The 19,048-nt window shown below is 46.5% G+C and overlaps 1 protein-coding gene across 1 annotated transcript in view; it reads right to left on the reverse strand.

The window, feature by feature from the left end:
* The window catches only part of IGDCC3 (immunoglobulin superfamily DCC subclass member 3), a 187,532-nt gene extending 168,772 nt beyond the window's left edge, over nucleotides 1-18,760 (reverse strand). Inside the window, exons 1-2 of the mRNA XM_034785002.1 lie at nucleotides 18,314-18,760; nucleotides 518-823 (exon numbers count right to left, since the gene is read on the reverse strand). Of these exons, the coding sequence (XP_034640893.1) occupies nucleotides 518-823; nucleotides 18,314-18,380 (373 nt within the window). The 5' untranslated portion in view covers nucleotides 18,381-18,760. The remainder of the gene's footprint in view (nucleotides 1-517; nucleotides 824-18,313) is intronic.
* Between the last annotated feature and the right edge of the window lie 288 nt (nucleotides 18,761-19,048).

Below are 19,048 nucleotides of genomic sequence, written 5' to 3' on the forward strand. Positions count from 1 at the left end.
CCCACTTGGCGTTCATATCATCTAGGTCAGTGTTTCCCAAACTTGGGATGCCGCTTGTGTAGGGAAAGCCCCTGGTGGGCCGGGCCGGTTTGTTTACCTGCCGCGTCCGCAGGTCCGACCAATTGCAGCTCCCACTGGCCGCAGTTCGCTGCTCCAGGCCAATGGGGGCGGTGGGAAGTGGCGGCCAGCACATCCCTCGGCCTGCGCCACTTCCCGCAGCTCCCATTGGCCTGGAGCAGCGAACCACGGCCAGTGGGAGCTGCGATCGGTCAAACCTGCGGACGCGGCAGGTAAACAAACCGGCCCGGCCCGCCAGGGGCTTTCCCTACACAAGCGGCATCCCAAGTTTGGGAAACACTGTGCTAGATCCTTGTAGACTTACTGGTCTACCTCCAGCCAGCCAATACAACTAATTTGCATCCTTGAATGCTACCAGGGAATGAACATTTCTAATTCAAAAACAAGACCATCCTTGGCTGGAATTTGGAGGCATGGATAGGGCGAGCGCAGTACTTACTAGCTGCTTGAATCTTCGCCTTGCGGCTGACCACCAGCCCAAAGCGGTTTTGAGCCATGCAGTCGTATTCACCTTCATCAGACGACCCATCCCCCCTGACTTTCTGGAAGCGGGAGACGTACAGCGATCCATTGGCCAGCACGAAGGTGTTCTCATTCTCCACGATCATCGCCCCGTTCTTCCGCCACGTAATGGTGATGGGCGGGATTCCCTCCACCTGGCAGTACAGCACCAGCGGCCGCTCCTGCACTGCTATGTCATCGCTGGGCTCCACAGCGAAGGCCAGCTCGGTGGAATGACCAAAATCTAGAAGATGGGGGAAAGGGGAAGAAACAAAGTTTGTTTAATCCACAAGAAGCATCCAGAGTTAAAGCTTTGACTAAGACCAGGGATTCGCGAAACCAGTCTAGAAACAACAGGTTGCTGTATGTGTCTGGGCCATAAGTACCTTTCCCAAGAAACAGGCAGAAGCACTTGTGCACAAGCTGCTTGGTCAAGAAGACTGGAAAGGGACCACTCCAGCAAGGAATAGTTAGTTGCTCCTGGCGCCCTGAGGCGCACCTGGGAAGAGCTGTGCATCCAGGAGCATGCACATTCCAACAAGGAGTCTGTGGTTTCATTTGAATCAGCATGGAGCTGGCCAGGGGAATACAATAAGGAGCAGCTGCCGGCAGCATTGTTCAAAGATGCCCGAAGGGAACTGGGCATCCAAATCCTTGAGGCGTCTTAGGAAATCTCAGCCATACTATAACCACTTCAAGACTATTACCTGAGCCCTGACTGCTGGGGCAATGTCTGTAAAAGGAGGATTCGTTCAAACAACGGGCATCTGTTACTTTAGAACAGCCATTCTACACCTCATGACCCTAGATGACAACAGAAAAAAAACCTTCCGCCGCTCCTCTAAGCATACAGAAAGATATGGTGGCCATGGCCCCCTGACTTATCACGACACCCCCTCAGGGGTCACGACCCTCAAGTTCCTTGCAACTTATTGTTTCCAGGAAGCTAGTGGTGCCTTCTGAGGGAAGCCCCTTATTCGGCAGAGTTGGGCAGCTGTTTACTTTTACCACCTAGTGTATCTTATGCTGTAGCAGTCACGTGATGCCATGATTACATTCTTAATGAACAGTCAATTAGGCACAGTAATATTAACTCACAATCTTATAGAGCAGAAACACAAAACATCTCCTGCAAGCCCATTACACTAACTGACGTCTTTAGAACATCAGTTAACATAGAAGTTCTAACACTAAGCAAACCCACACTTCACACCACAAAGCTACATACTAATTTTCTCCTTTTCCCAACAGAATGTCTAAACACTATGTCCTTTGTATTTTATGCTTCATTTAGTCCAGCATACCTTTTTAGGCTATAATTTGCAATGCAGTCGTGATTACAGACTTGAAGGAAAGGTGAAAACAGGCCAGCACTTTTAAGAATAGTGCAGAGTGAGTGTTTACATGCAGACCTGAAATGTAAAAGGGGACCAAAGAACAGCTGTCCTAATATAAATATTAGAAGCATGTAAACACCATGGATGGAGAATTTATTAGGGTGGTTAAGAGGAAGGATCACTAGAGGTACTGTCAGGACACTGAGAAAAGGAAAATGTAAGCTGAGTATCAGGAAAGTCTTCCCAACAATTATGTTTTACAAGTCTCCCAAGGGTTGTGGTGGAAGCCTCGTCATGTGGGGCATTCACCAGATGCTGCTTTCAAACATGAGGAGATCAGAGAATCATAGAAGATTAGGGTTGGAAGAGACCTCAGGAGGTCATCTAGTCCAACCCCCAGCTCAAAGCAGCACTTACCCCAACTAAATCAAATAGATATGCAGTTGAACACAATCCTGCAGTTCCAGGAAGGGACCAGATCTTCAAACATGCCTCTTCCTTCTGCAATTTCTACAGTTCTCTGAAAAAAATGCTACTTGCTACAGACTGTGTGTGGAATAGAACTGGAACTCACCAATTTGCAGAACGAGTATGAGTGTCATGTCTTGCTGATACTCAAGTGGAAAAGTTCTCTGCTACATATTCCAGAAACAAAAGCACCGAATTTCCTTTCTATACACCTCGAGTCTCATCTTACTCCCTCTGATGTCAACGGGGGGCTTGTCATGGATTTTAAATGGTCCTGTCTGGAAAAACTAGTGTAACTGAGCAAAACAGCAATATTGATGCCTTTCTCCATGGTACGTATCAGTATCTCTTCACCTCTTTATATCCTAGGAGCACAGGAAAGGTTTCCAGTTTAAATTAATGGGTGTAGCCATCAGTTAATCAGCAATGTCCTCAACAGATAGAATCAGCAAAGAACACAGCGGGCTCAATCCTGCATCCACAGAAATCAACAGCAAAACTCTCCCACTGATTTGCAGGGAGGAGGAGAAAAAGGCAGCAGGGCAGTGGCGATTAAAGTTCCTTTCATGTTACCCTGCCCATATGTCTCAACCCTGCCCTGGAAAGTCCACTTGTAGGGGGGAGAGGGGTGTTTAGTCTCCAGGGACGTCACTGATGTAGTTACACTGCTGCAAATTCCTTGGATGTGGACAAGATCCTACTGCCATGCTCATAGATACCATAGTGGCAATCTGGGCAACTACCTTGGTAACGTTCCAGTTACCTTATGTCTTCTCCTTCTCTAACTATTACTATAGAACAGGGGTCTCAAACACGCGGCCCGCGGGGTTATTTCCTGCGGCCCGCCAAGCTGCCCCGGAGTTATTTCCTGCGACCACCAAGCTCCCCTCACCTGATGCCCCCCCCTTCTCCCCAGTGCACCGCATCCCCGTTCCTCTGCCTACCTCCAGGAGCTTCCCGCCACCAAACAGCTGTTTGGTGGCACTTAATGCTTTCCAGGAGGGAGGGGGAGTAGTGGGGAGCCACGCGCTCAGGGGAGGAGACGGAGAAGAGGCGGGGCAGGGGGCGGGGATTTGGGGAAGGGGTTGGAATAGGGGCAGGGACTTTGGGGAGGGGTTGGAATGGGGGCGGGGCCTCATAGAAGGGGTGGAGTGCCTTTATATGAAAAGGTGCCAGTGATGTGGCCCTTGGGCCAATGTACTAGTCCTCACGTGACCCTCCTGGTGATTTGAGTTTGAGATCCCTGCTATAGAACCATAAGCAACAAATATCAATCCAGCGTACGTGCTGCCAACTTTGAACACTGCAGTAAGCAATATGTCAGCTACACCGAAGAAAACTGTTAGAATAGGGATCATTCACTGGGTCAGAAGGAAGTTTGACAGTATGGTATCAGATGATTCTAAAACTGCCGATGGGGTTGAGAAATTAACGAGTTCCTTGTCCCAAAGCGCTGCTGGTGTCGTAACTTAAAATTCTACCTTGGGATGGGTTAGTGGAGTTAACGGAGCCCTAGTACATGCATCTGTGTCCAGACAGAGTTCCACCAGGTGGAGTCTACTAGTGCTAGAGAATCCATTCTGATCCACTGGGCTTTTCGGATTTGGCCCAGGGAGCTCTTATCTAAGTAGTTCTGCCTCTCTCCCACTGGCTCCAGTGGGATGAATTACTTGAGTAAGGGCTACCCGCGCACAGGTTTGCAGAATTGGGACCTTTATAGAGAAGTTTCCCTGGTGACCCCCAGCCAGAACTTATCATCATTTATCATTTATATGACAGCAAGGCCTACAAGACCTCATCCAAGAACCAGATCCTAGGTGCTGTATACACAGATGTTTTGAGGTCCTCTTTATGCGTACCTTTCATGCTAGCTAAAAATAAATAAGGGAAAGCGATACAAGGTTATTTTTAAACAAAATTACCTTCCCTTCTGCTTTGTGAGCCAGGGTACTTTTCCTCTATTTTTTTTTTTCTTTAGTTCCTATCAATTACTTATATACAGCAACTTAACTTGGATTACCGGGGCTAGATACTGAGTGTAACCTGAGAGGAGGCCCAGGGACAGAGCGAGCAAAGGAGGCAGGGTAATGCATAGCATGTCAAAGGTACTGCTGGAGAGATAGGCATGTGCACATTTAACAGCAGACCCCTAAAATAAACATGCTCTCCCACCAGGTTACGAACCCTTCAATACGTGTCTTAGAATGTCAGGATAGCCTCATGCACCTCGGTGATCTACCGGACCCTCCAACTCCTTTTTAAGAGACAGCCCTGCGGCTCTCTCAGAGGCCCAGTGTGCAGCCGGCACAATCCGTCAATTACATTTCCCCCCCAAATTAAGGAATTAGACGAATGCTCAGCATTTTTCTTCAGCATGGGCCAGATTCTAAATAGCACCTAACACCACAGGGCTCCATTCTCTGCTGAGGCCTCAGGAGCCTTTTGTAATAAGGGTTTCTTACTCATTCAACTCCCACTGAGTTGAGTGGGAATTTTGCCTGAGTAAAGACTGAATAAAGACTTCAGGATTTGGCCCATCAACCAATCATTGAAGAGCCTAATGAAATAAATGCCCCATCTTCCCCCTTGTCTGTTGCACGAAATTGCTTATTATTATATGTACAATAAAGAGAAGAATCAACGTAATTACACACCCTTTCCCCACAATCGCTGTCATTATAATAACCATCATTAGGGGCTGTGATTGGGGATAATCACGTTTACCTCGGTAAACATTCTGCCTTGATCCTGAATGTGCACGGCTTGAACAGGAAAAGGGCTGGAGCCCATCGTTTAAAAAATCTGTTGCTCTCAGGCCCGTGCTGGTCTGTGGAAGGCTTGAAAGATACTCCCCGAACGCGGACCCTCGGTGTGGTTTTTATTAAGTGAGGAGCTGGATTGTTCCTTTTGGGGGACTGCTCCACCCTAGATGCATTGCAACTCACAGACCCCTCTCTGGGGCCGGAATCCTACCCCGATTCCCTCTTCCTTCGGAGGGCTAGCTTCCTCCTAGCCTACCCCAGCAGCGAATTAAGCCTCCCCAGCCCTCTCTTGGCTTAGCTATGCTTGCTGACACCTGGGGGCTGGCTCTGCCCACTCCCCACCTGCTTATTCTGTGGGCATGTGGAGTAGCAGCACACACCCCTCTGCTTACAGGAAGGATGGTGGTTAGGGCACTAGCCTAAGGACTTAGGAAATTTTGGGTCAATTCCCTGCTCCGCCACAGACTTCCAGCGTAACCCTGGGCAAGTCACTAAGGGCCAGGTATTGAGGTGAGGTGCCTAAAAATGCAGAGGGGTGACTAGTGGAATATTCAGACGCTCTGAAGTGTTTAGACACGTCGGAAAACCCCACTGGGCACCTGTGTGTGTTTTAGGCACCTAAATACCTTTAAAATCAGGGCCTCAGTCTCTCTGGGCCTCAGTTCCCCTCTGTGAAATGGGGATAACAGCACTGCCCTGCCTCCAAGAGGTGATAAATACATTAAGATGTTTAGGGGGTGCTCAGAAACTAAAGTAATGGGGCCATAGAAGTACCTAAAACATACAGCCAGATTCCTGTGTGCCCATATTCAGGAGTGTCAGGAGGAGGGCATCTCCACCCCATTTGTCCCTGAGGGGACACCCAGTGCACCAGCCAAAAGCACCACTTAGGAAGTAAGGCACTGAGTATCCATGGAGCAAGGTACTACTGAGCATGAATCAAATATGGCAGAATCTGGCCACAGGTTTCACCCAGACAAAACTCCCATTGAATGAGGCCCAGTTCTGCGCATCCTTGTTCATGAAATCAATGGGATTCTCCATGTGAGAAAGAGCCAGTCAGGTGAGATAGGGGTACAGGACAGGGCATTCATCTCCGGTAGTTTTGCCTCAATAAGGACTGAATTAACCCGGAAAACCTGAGATCCTATATCACTTCCTCCGCTCACACGGGGCCAGGTTGTGCTTCCCATACTCGCCCTCAGCGTTACTTCACTCTCCAAGCTGTCCCATCATTACTCAACATGGGAAAGGGTGGCACTGCCTGATCTAAAGTCCTTTAGGCCCAGGAATGCTCTCTTTGAGTAAGATATTTCAAAGGCTCCACTGGGAATTGATTTTCACAGGGAGTTGGGCACCATGCCTTTGAACCATGGGGGAGATTTTCAAAGTCCATTTGACTTTACACACATGGGGAAATTCAAGTCCTCTAGGACGTGGAGGGGATTTACTCCCAGGAAGCAAAGATTTTCCTTATCAGATTCCGGATCTTAAAAGGCAGATTCCAAACTCGGAGCCCAGGCTTTCTCCATGACCGTCAAGATTACAGTAAAAGGAATGATGACGTTAGCACAAGAATTCCCCCTGTGGGACAAGCAGCCTCCTTTTAGACAAAGGAATGTTTACTTTAGAGGTCAACCTGGACGGAGCAGAGGATGGATAGATTAGATAGATAGATTCAATGGATAAGGACCAAACATATGTAAACTCTTGTCTCATAAACAGCAGAGTGCATTTACCAGGAAGCCACCAATTTGGGGCAAAGTGGAAATAAACTCCATTTTCTAGTCAAATGTAAACCATTCAACTTTGTAATTAATTGGAGTGAGGGGTAATTATTCAGGCCATATGCATTCATTCGAAAAGTCTCATTCCCTGATATGCCTGTCCACATCTTGGCTGGATATCAAACCTAACATCATCCCATGCAAAGTCCCTGGAAAGAGGGATTTATGAAAATAGACTCTCTGAGTCAGTGTGTGATATATTCGCTGCCTGAAAAGATGCAAACTGTTCTAAAACTCGACTCAGCAGCCAGCTCGGAGTAACCGGGCATTGTTCAGCCAATTAACCAAATGCTTGTCTTAACTCCAGCTGCCTGTGCTTTGGAATTTGTGAGGGGAAATTGCTGTACCTTCTATTAAAGGGAGGGAGGGTGAGTATTATTAGCACTGACACAAAAGAAAAGAGAAAATGACTGGAGCCCTCATCCTACAACTGCCCCTTTAAGAAATATTTAACATCTTTCCGAACAATATATGTGACAATGTATATGATTGTTTAATGCCAAATATCTCCTAATATTGATCACCTAGAAAAGCACACAGAGAAACCAATTAGCACTAACACTTCGGAACCATGAGATTTGCCTAGTGCTGAAAGAGATAGAACTTTGAAAAGAGATAGAACTTTGAATGAATTAAAAGCTTAAAAGACACTTCCAAGTATTTTTTTTATATAATTTTAATTTTTTTTAAACTCAACATTCATTGTGATTCCCTTTAGAAGCTTGAAAAGAAATTTTTCTTCCCCTGATTTTTCCCTTTTCCGTTTGGGAACCTTTTTCCCCCTCCTGTACTTTCAAAAAAGGTAAAATTAAAAAGTCTTATTTTACAAGAATAATTATTGTTATTATCTGTAATAGTGTAACTTGTAGAGGCCCCGACTCAGATCAGGGCCCCATTGTGCTAGGCGCTGTACAAACACAGGGGAAGAGAGATCATCCCTGCCCCAAAGAGTCTACAGTTTAAGCAGACAAAGCTAGTATTATGATTATTTCCAATTCACAGGTGAAGGAATCGAGACACTGAGAAATTAAATGACTTACTAAAGTCACACAGGAAGTCAGTGGCAGGGCCAGGAATTAAAATGGGTCCCAGTCCAGTTCAGTTCCACCATACCCCCTCCTGTCCTCACCCAGCCCTTTGTCCCTATATGTTGGGGGAGGAGCGGCAGCCGGCATATGACATGGCTATGTAGTCTTTGCCAGCTTTAGGCTAATGGAGATGCCCCTTCACAGGGAGAATTTTCCTGTCCAGTTCTCTGGATGGTTTAAATTCACTTTGCACTGTGTCAGTGGCACAACGTGAACTGGTCAGACTACCAAATCCAGCCTCGTGTATCCTACTGAATACAAGGGGCCTGACTGTCCTCTGCATTATTCCACTGTCAATGGGGCCAATGAGCATAAACCTGGAGGAACGCAATGAGGAGTTCGGCCCAAGGTGCCTTACCCACACAACTATCGTGGTTAGTAAAGGTAAATGCCTATGGACGTTTGGCAGCAGGATCAGAGCCTTTAATAGTCAACTGCAGAGCCAGCAGAAAGATGAGCACAAACCAACTGTTTTTTTGGTCAGGTCCTACAAAAAGGGGCTACTATTTTGCTTTCCACATTTCTCAGTAACCCGGGGAGACGCACATAAAGCACTTTAATAAAATGGTGGAGTTAAAGGAACATGTCGACAAGGATGACCCAGTGTACTTGGATTTCCAGAAAGCCTTTGAGAAGATCCCTTACCAAAGGCTCGTAAGCAAACTAAGAAGTCCTGGGATACGACGCTAGGTTCTCTCATGGATCAGTAACTGGTTAAAAGACAGGGCAGGAATAAATGGTCAGTTTTCACAGCGGAGAGTGGTAAATAATGGTGTCCCCCAGGGGTCTGTACTGGGACCAGTGCTGTTCAACATAGTCATAAACGATCTGGAAAAAGGGGTAAACAATGACGTTGCAAAGTTTGCAGATGATACAAAATTACTCAAGACAGTTAAGTCCAAAGCAGACTGCAAAGAGTTACAAGGGGATCTCACAAAACGGGGTGAATGGGCAACAAAATGGCAGATGAAATTCAATGTGGATAAATGCAAAGTAATGAACATTGGAAAATGTAATCCCAACTATACATACAAAATGTTGAGTCGAAATTAGCTGTTACCACTCTAAGAAAGAGATCTTGGGGTCATTGTAGTAAATCTCTAAAAACATCCACTCAATGTGCAGCGGCAGTCAAGAAAACTAACAGAATGTTAGGAACCACTAAGAAGGGATAGCTAATAAGACAGAAAATATCATAATGCCAATATATAAAGCCATGGTAGGCCCAAACCTTGAATACGGCAATCAGTTCTGCTCGCCCCATCTCAAAAAAGCTATATTAAAATTGGACAAGGTACAGAGAAGGGCAACAAAAATGATAAGGGGTAAGGAACAGCTTCCATAGGAGGAGAGGGCAAAAAGACTGGGACTGTTCATCTTGGAAAAAAGATGACTAAGGGGGGACATGACAGAGGTCTATAAAATCATGACTGATGTGGAGAATCTGATTAGGGAAATGTTATTTATTCCTTCACATAACACAAGAACCCGGGGGGTCACACAATGAATTTAATAGGCAGAAGGTTTAAAACAAACAAAAGGAAATACACTGTCAACCTATGGTGCTCATTGCCAGGTGATGTTGTGACGGCCAAAATTATAACTGGGTTCAAAAAAGAATTAGATAAGTTCATGGCGGACAGGTCCATCAGTGGCTATTAGCCAAGATGGTCAAGGATACAACCCCATGTTCTGCGTGCCCCTAAGCCTCTGACTGCCAGAAGCGGGGACAGGTCAACCCAGGATGGATCACACGATAAATTGCCTTGTTCTGTTCATTACCTCTCAAGCACCTGGCATTGGCCACTATGGACTATTGGTCTGACCCAGTATGGCCATTCTTAGGTTCTTATTAGAGAGGTAAGACCTGAAGGAGGTTCTCTAGCAGATTACAACTGTTTCAAGGCTGATGAAATTGGGAACCTAAAAATCTGGACAGTGTCCGTTTAAATCTTCCTGAAGATGACCAAGTCACTGACTAGTAAAGCCCTACTCTGTAGTATAGTGCAAACTGGTTCTTTGGGCCATTCAGAAAATTTACATTTAAAGAAGAGAACAGACTATAAGGGTCCCTAGTAAAGTTTACCAGCACTGACTTTTTTATCCCCTTTCCATTTGGATGGGAGGTTATATAAAGTGATTTTCCCATCGGCACATATAAAACACGTCCACCATTCGTGGGAGTGCACGAGGACTTTGCCAAGGATAACACAGCACCTCTGGGACATCTGACCTAGGGCCCAGCCCAGCCCACTTCACCCAGGGATTGCAGCCATAGAGAGGACTTTTGGGCCCACTACAACATGTTTGCTGACTGGCTCCCATTTCACCCCACTTGCAGATGCTTTGGGGCCCCAGTACAATTGCCCCTCCTCCCATCAGCCGCGCCCACCGATGCTGATGAACATTTTGCCTGAGTAAGGAGCAAGTATGAAGTGAAGAACCAGTCTCCCAGTCAGCAAAATGCCCCCCAATGTTATAAACTAGAGTGGACAATTCCCAGGGGCTCGAACTCTAAATACAGTCACAACAAGGAAATCAGGTGAGAAAAATTCCAAACTCTACAGTCCGCTCCGGAGTGAGACCCAAAACGTGTTGGCTGTGACCATCTTTAAACAAAGCTGTAGCCAGAGGGGCTCTTGGCTGGAAGGATGGTCCAGGTGAGGCATCAGTCTAAGACTCAAGAGGCCCGAATTCAATTCCCAGTCTATTTGGGAATACCTGGAAAGGGAGAAGACCTCTTCCAGATTGATCTATTGAGTGGAATTAGTCAACAATAAAGTGTTCATAGAGTAGACAGTCACCCTGGAGTATAGAATGCATTATTATTATTTAGATTACAGATGAGCTTAGAGACCTCAAACAAGACCACAGCTCCATTGGGCTGGGTGCTGTAACACACACAGATAGGAAGATACAGTCCCTGCCACAAAGAACTATAATAGACACGACAGCGGCACGGAGAGATGAAATGATTTGCTCAAGGTCACATGGTAAGTTAGTGGGTCCCCTCTGCATGTTATTGCGGCCTGGAGCAAGTTAGAGCAGCCTTTCTTCTGCTCTAACAGTGCAGGAGGAAGAGTCAGGCACAGCAGCATGATTAAGGGCTGGTCTACACTGGGGGGGGGGACCGATCCAAGATACGCGAATAGCGTAGCTGAAGTCGAAGTATCTTGGATCGAATTACCTGGGGTCCACACGGCGCGGGATCGACGGCCGCGGCTTCCCCGTCGACTGCGCTACCGCCACTCGCTCTGGTGGAGTTCCGGAGTCGACGGTGAGCGCGTTCGGGGATCGATATATCGTGTCTTAACGAGACACGATATATCGATCCCGGATAAATCGATTGCTACCCGCCGATACGGTGGGTAGTGAAGACGTACCCCAAGGGAGCATATACACACCCTGACTCATACTCTCTGTAATTTGGCCACATGCAAGGATCTTGCCCACAAAACTTTGATCTATATAACTTTTGTGTAAGTATTTCAGACACAGATCCTCAAGATCCCACTGCAGCTCTGGAAAGTCAACCACATCAGATACATGTACCTCTACCCAACAGTTGATTCACATTATGTGCATCAAAGCAGGGCAAAAACACCCAATGTCCTTGTCAACATGCCCATGCCAATCAACCTCTCGGAAAACATGGGTTACTTGTAGCATCCAAAGCAGAGTGGGCAGGGATAGAGATTATCACCCATCCTCTTCCAAAGGCGGGAACATGCTCTGTTTCATACAGCTGCACCAGAAAGCACAGACACTGTTGTGACCCCAGCCTTGTGACCAATGGTTGTGCCTTTTCTCTTCATACAACAAGTTATATGAAGAAGCCACCCAGGCACAGTGGGGTCCCAGACAACCACCTGTACTAATACACTCAAACACGCCAGGCCTAGCTACATGCACACTGATGCTCTGGCCGCTTCTAAACCACTGAGCACAGTGAGTGCCATTAGAAGGCCCACAAACTATTTAAAGGGATATTTCCCTATCTCTCTTCACTACAGCTAGAAACAACCACCACCACCATGGGACCAAACAATCCAAAATGTCTCATAGAGCATTGGTTCTGTTCTTTTTATTATCTTTTTTTTTTCCTTCTGTCCATGGTCCCCACTCTTCCTTCAAGACCTTTTTCTTCTCTAACTTGACCTTCTCCCTCATTTTTTTAACATCTGGCATTTTCTCTCTTTATCATTCTTTCTCTCTCGCAATCACACCTTGGTCCTCTCCTCTGTCCCTTGGGGAGCAAAGGGCAATTGCTCCTCACCCTCCAAATACGACTATGTCGATAGCCCCACATGACATATCAGCCTCAGGAACTTTTTCCTGCCCCCAAACATGACACTCATTGTAACCCTGTGTCTGGGCCCACTGACCTTTCAGAAAGTGAATAGGAACCTTCCCCACTGACTTCCAGGGGCGCTGGGTCAATCCATCCTGTCTGTGGGGCAGAACTGCCACCTGTAGGTATCTAAGCTAACCAATGCCCGACGATAGCACTGGGATCCAAACAACCCCCCATTTCCTTCGGGATCCTCCACAATGGTGCTTCACAAGGAGAATGATGGCAGGGAAACTGTCCTCGAGAGCTCTCGCTCCAAACAGATGGCAGAAATGCCATGCACCTCATGTGGGTGATAAGGCGGTAAAGGGGATTCTGTCTTGAGATTGCTGGACACATGGAGACCCTGCAGTTCTCTCTCTAGCATCACAGGTCTATAGCCCCCACTCAGAGTCTCCCCAAGCCGTGGGCTACACGGTCCTGGACTGGAAGATGACCATACGACAGACATAGCAGGTTCCTTTGGGGAAAAAAATCCCCAGCGTATCCTTAATCTAATCTTTGGGGTGTTTTATTAATTCCCAGGGGATTTAAAGAAGATACCAACCACTCTAGCTCTTTCCATCCCCTTCGATTCCCTTTGCCTTATCACTTCTCATTCCACATCTTACTGAAAATTAACAGAGGCAAACGTGGCCATCAATCTGATGGAGATATAATTAGTACACCTCTACCCTGATATAACGTGACTCGATATAACACGAATTCAGATATAACGCGGTAAAGCAGTACTCCGGGGGGGGGCGGGGCTGCACACCCCGGCGGATCAAAGCAAGTTCAATATAACGCGGTTTCAACTATAACGCGGTAAGATTTTTTGGCTCCCAAGGACAGCGTTATATCGGGGTAGAGGTGTACCAAGGGCTAGCTGATCAGTACTGGCTCCACCTCCAGGTGGCATCAGTTGAGTTGGCCACACATCAGAGTTGCTTTCAAATGAAATATCAGCACCTCTCCCCCTTCACACTCATTGCGTGGGTTTGAGCTGCAAAGATTCCTTCGGCAAAAGCACTGGTTTACAAAAGAGCTGTCATACTGGGTCAGACCAATGGTCCATCTAACCCAGTATCCTGTCTTCCAACCGTGGCCAGTGCCAGATGCCCCAGAAGAAAAGAGCAGAACAGGGCAATTATCCAGTGATCCATCCCCTGTCGTCCAATCCCAGCTTCTGCCAAAGAAAGGCGGGGGGGGAAACCCAACTTTTGTTTACGATTATCTTCATCAAAACAATGAGCAAAAATGAAACGAATCCTTTTCTCTGCTATGAAACGCCGGTTTTAAATTACCAAAGCAGCAGCAGGTCTGGACTGTTAAGTGTCTAGGCTCCACTCAAGTGCAGGCTGCGGTGGGACAGTGACATCTGATATAATAGCAACACCAGATTAGTAGCTATGTGCCTTTCCCAATATGTCAGCCTGCTTCCCTCGCTCTTCTTTTAAAGTGCAATTATTGACATGTCTGCCCCCTTAAACATTGGTTTTATATGCTTGCCAGTGACTCCCGAACATGTGTCAACAATTATTTTTATTTCCTTGAAAAACCAAAATGTTGCATATTCTTTCGGATAAAGTGACTGGGTAGGTTTTCATGAGCTCTGTTCTGTAATTTATTAGTTTCCAAACTCTGTAAAACGACAAGCTCCAGTAAAGTTCAAATAAATTGGTCATTCCAAAGTAATTTTGAATTGACTATTTCCCCTCCCACCACATTTGGATTTAGGCGAATTAAAATTAAAATTCGTAATCTGCAAAAGGTTTGCCTGGCTTGTCAGGTTAGATCAAATAAAAGGGTGATATTATGGGTCAAAACACCAGAAAGCCGCTCATGTTCTGAGGCTGTTACAATCTGCAAAATGAAATGCATGGCATGGTCTCTAATCAATGCAGAATTAGCTCTCTGCTTTCAACAGGAAAAAGCCAGACGCTCAGCATGGAGCTATACCGACACGCTGCTCCTCACACAGAAACCACACGTTTCGGGCCCGATCCTGCTCCCGCTGAAGTCAATAAGAAAGCTCCCATTGACTTCAATGGGAGTAGAAGCCAGCCTTTGAATGTCAATGCTGCACCATGGTGATAAAGCCAGGCTCTCTTGATCTCAACACGTCAGACAAAGGAGTTACTTTTAGGCAGTGGGGAAGCAAATGCATGGGGGGGGGGGATAAAGGAGCACACACTAAATGGAACTGCTTCTAAAGTATCTGTGGAGCACAGTGGAGAAGGGGCTGGCACTGTCTGGGATCTGTGCTCTGCACTTAGCATGCTCCAAGAGGAAGAGGAGAGAGAGACAGAAATTCCAGGCACAAAGAAGGGAATCAGAAAAGTAAAGTCAGTGTGAAGGAAAAAAGAAAGAGAGTTCCTCGTTCGTATGTATACAATAAAAAGGCCTTGTCTGCTGTTTGACAGCAGTTACTGCTGGGAGCCTGATTCTGCTCTCACGTATGCCCTGTAAATGACACCAGTAAAGTCAGTGGAGTCACACTGGTGTAGAAATGGAGGGGGGGGTCGGGGAGTCAGGACTGTAATACAGACCCTGGGCCCAACTCTGTATTCTTTACGTGCTCTCAACTCCCAATGGACTTCACAGGGAGTTTGGGGAGTAGGAGGACAGCAGGATGATACGGAATAAAGAACAGGAAGAAATGATTAGACAGATGTATAAAATTTCTATCTGCATTGCCATTATGCCGAGTCTCATCTAGCTGCTTGGGTCGGGGACTGACTATATGTACAGCACCTAATACCATAGGGCACGCTCTGCATTAGCCATTAGGTGCCGTTGAAATCTAAATATTAAATAATAATAGGCACCCTGATACCTTGGGGTTGGGCATGATGTTATTCCAATAACAATCATTGTATATTTACACAATACGGTAATGCAGGCATACTCTACGCTCTCTTTTCAGCACTCTCAGGTTTTACATGTAACTTTTTGTTATTGCTAGACAACCCTTGCTGTCATTTTATTAACCATGAGATTCTGATGGCAAATGAAAACTGATCAGCTCTCAGTACTTCAACACATTCTCAAACTGAACTCCCTGAACAAAACAAAGACCGAATGCAGGTTTGAATTTCATATATTGTCTTTGAGTTTCATTAGGGAAATGATACCAGATACCCTGTATGTATTTTAAGAGAAAAGACAGGGTCTTATGCCAGTTTAGGAGAAAGCAATCCCTTTTCACATTAAAAAAACCTAAAGCCATGTAGAATAGGAATTAGCGAAAGCTTATAGCTTCAATAATTTCAAAGTTAAGCCTACTTAAATATAAATGACAACATTTAATTCCAAGGCTGTTACTAAGCAGAACCTGGGTGCATCTCATATCCTGTGCCTTTCTTTGAATGCAGGGCTCAGCAGTGACAAAAGCTGTCCATCACCCAGAACAAAGAACTCCAGGAAATTAAAAGAAGAGGAAATACTGTCTTGAAGCTGAACCCAGCTCCCATGAACTGAGCCCCCAGCCGGTTCAGCTTTCACTGGGTTTATTTAAGAGGCAGCCTACACTAATTTTGGAAAGTTTGAAAAACCCGAGGATGGAACTCAAGCATTATGTAATGAAAAGCGAGAACATCCTGAGAAAAAGAAAGCCTAACATGACACAGTACCTCCTGTATGCAGAACCGATGAGTCACAGCCTCCATCACAGTGGAAAAGGTTTCTATTGAGTTACTGATTGACATACATATAGATGTTTTCTTAAGTTCAGCAGAGCACAGAAACTTACACTCACTGTTTCTACAGTGTTAAGCCTATGGGGGGGGGGAATCCTAGAATAAGAAGGAAAAACAACAACAACCTTTTAAACCGCAGCCAAATGTTCCTAAGAAGGACCAGGAAAGCACACCACCAAGTCACCAAAACAACTACACACTGCAATACAAACGAAAACATGATGCAATCTAAGAGATCAATAGGCAATAAACTAATAATGAGCTTGATTTTTGAAGGTTAAACTTTCAATCACTTGCAATGAAAAAAAGAGGTAAAAACACCAGAAGTATTATTTCAATCACCTTAATTGCACTATTATCTATCCAGAAATCATACCAGGCTGATTGTAATAAGGAGACCTGTCTCGTTACTGTTCAATTCATCACCGTGTTTATATTTTCCAATAGCTTCACACACTTCTTCTACCATTGGCTGCTAAGGACCATGCACCAGGTTTATTAATGTAATAACCCACCAACCTGATTTCCTAATCATTTTTCATACACTCAGATTAAGCGTAACACTATTCTCCTGTTCTGAGAAGGCTAAGCTGTTTCTCGAACAACTCATACTGTATTTTGTTCAGGTTCCTCCACTAACTGGGGAGGGGGAAAGAGAGAAAATTATTTTCCCACATGACTATTTCCACCTTTGCCAGAGAAGATCACTTGCCTTTCTTGGCTCTGTTTTTACATTGATTTTGTATTTTAACGGCACCCAGAGTAGGGGAGAAAATGTTACAATTTATCAGCAGGGTTTGTGGTAGATCCAGCGGAAAATCCCTTTGATGTTTTTGTAGTTCAGTCTTAGACCTATGCGGGTGTTACTAGTTGTGTTGCCGTTTGTGTGAACGAAAGCCAAGCATTACATGAAAGCGTAACACTTGTAGGTTTAAAATAGTTTGCTATTTCCCTTGTAACTTTCACTATAACTTCTTCCCCGTGAGCTACCATTTGCACTGACAAGGATTGTGCATTTTATGGTAGGATTCCTACACACACACACGCTCACTCCGGTGTGTGTATATTTTTCCAGGTGTGAATTCTAAGTAGTAACGGTACTACTTAGAATTCACACCTTGCATTGCACAAACAGCATTGCAATCATAGGAATGAACGTTGGTGTGACTGAGTGATCTATCACCGATAATGAATGCCATGGGCTCGATTCTGAATCTATATCCGGGGGGGGGGGTCCTTTCCTTTCTTCCAATTGAACAAATGGCATTTCTGAAATAGTTGGGACATTTCCAATTAATTTGGTTTATAATTTGATAGGCCATCATAAAATTCTATAGGAACATCTCTGGGGGAGGGGGAATCCCCCATTATTTAAGTGTATATCCCCTTCTCGCCAACCTACACAGCTACACACAATCTTCGCCACTGAAGCCAATCAAGATTTAAACTTCAAAAACCTGGCCAGAGAACATTTTAAATGGCTTGGCTTGCAGTTTACCAGCATACCCCTGCCTCCCCCCTCCCCCCCATAAGAGCCCGATTGACAGGGGAAATCCTGTCGAACTTTGCAAACATGTGATGCTAATACAGAACATGGGGATGGAATAAAATGCCTGTGTGTGTGTGTGTTTAAAAAAAGTTTACTCGGCGCTTCCAAATATCGCTCACAGAGATCTGGCCCGGTTTCAGAATGAGTCAGACGCAGATGAAATCAGAAGGGCATTTCAGTGCAAGGATGAGCCTACCTGATGCAACTGATGGGACTCCGGAGCTGCCGGCTGGAGCCCCGAAAAGAGCGAGTCTGTCTATACTACCGAACTGCCCAGGGGGATAACAGCCAAGCCAGCAAGTGCTGCGCGGCCACAGAGTGGGGGTGTGGGTGTAGCGAGAGAGCAACCCGTTTGCAGCAGGAGTATTCACGGCTGCTTGGCAAATTTCCCTGTTTGGAAAGGCGCTTGTTGACAGAACCATGTGCTCCCAGCAAAGCAGCGAGGAAAATCAAAACACAGACGGGGAGTGTGTGGCTGGATCAGCGCTGGTGTCCCCCCCGCCCCGTCCTTACCCCCCCCCCCTTTAAAGCAAAGAAAACCAGGCACAAATTCCGGTGCAAATGCCCCAGCAAGAGAGGGGCTCCCGCCCCTTCTGCAAAGCGGCTCAGCAAGGCGCCCCGAGCCGGCGAGAGGCAGGTCGGAGCCGGGGTAGATGGCATGGGGTGGAGGGGTCTCTCCCCCCGGGCAGGCAGGAGAAGGCGCCCCGCTTACCTCCCGCGAAGGCGAGCAGCAGGAATCCGAACACGCCGGCCGGCAGAGGGGAGCCGGGGGAAGCCATGGAACCACTTTTGGTGCGGCTGGTGTTTCTCCTCCTCTGCGATCGGGGGTGGAAAATCCAGCTGGAGGGGGGGGGGAGAGAATCAGCCCCCCCCAAAAGCGGGTTTCAAGCCCCCCCAAAAAAATATCCGCAAAGCACCGAAATGGAAAAAGGGGTGGGGGTGGTTGGAAGCCAACCTAGATCCTCATGGTGCGAGCGCTGCCTAAGACAATTGGTGGCTGGAGAGGCTGGAATGGGCTTGCGCCATCTTGCACATCTATCAGGGATCTGTCAGCATCTCCCTTTGCTCTTTGCAAACACACAGGCATGAACATTACTGCCTCCTCTGCACCGGGGCCAGCGATCCCTCTCTTCCCCCCTTGCACACTCGCTCCTCTCTCTCCTGGAGGCCCCTTCTGGGGAACAAAAGATCCAACTGGCGCTTTATGCGACTGGACATTTCAAGGCAAAGCAAACGGATCCCCTCCTTACCCCACTATGCTTTGAACTGGAGCCTGGATATTCCAGGGGAACATCAAAAGGCTCGTGCACTTTCTTTTATAAGCCGGCGAATAGCTGCTTTCTTTCCTGAGATTCAGGGGAGCCGGGCTCCTTTTGCACAGCATAAAGGAAAAGGCAGAGAGGGGAGTCCAAGAAAAAGTGATGCTCGTGTTCGCACCGTAGTTTAA

Source organism: Trachemys scripta, chromosome 10, assembly GCF_013100865.1.
Source record: "Trachemys scripta elegans isolate TJP31775 chromosome 10, CAS_Tse_1.0, whole genome shotgun sequence".
NCBI classification, from domain to species: domain Eukaryota; kingdom Metazoa; phylum Chordata; order Testudines; family Emydidae; genus Trachemys; species Trachemys scripta.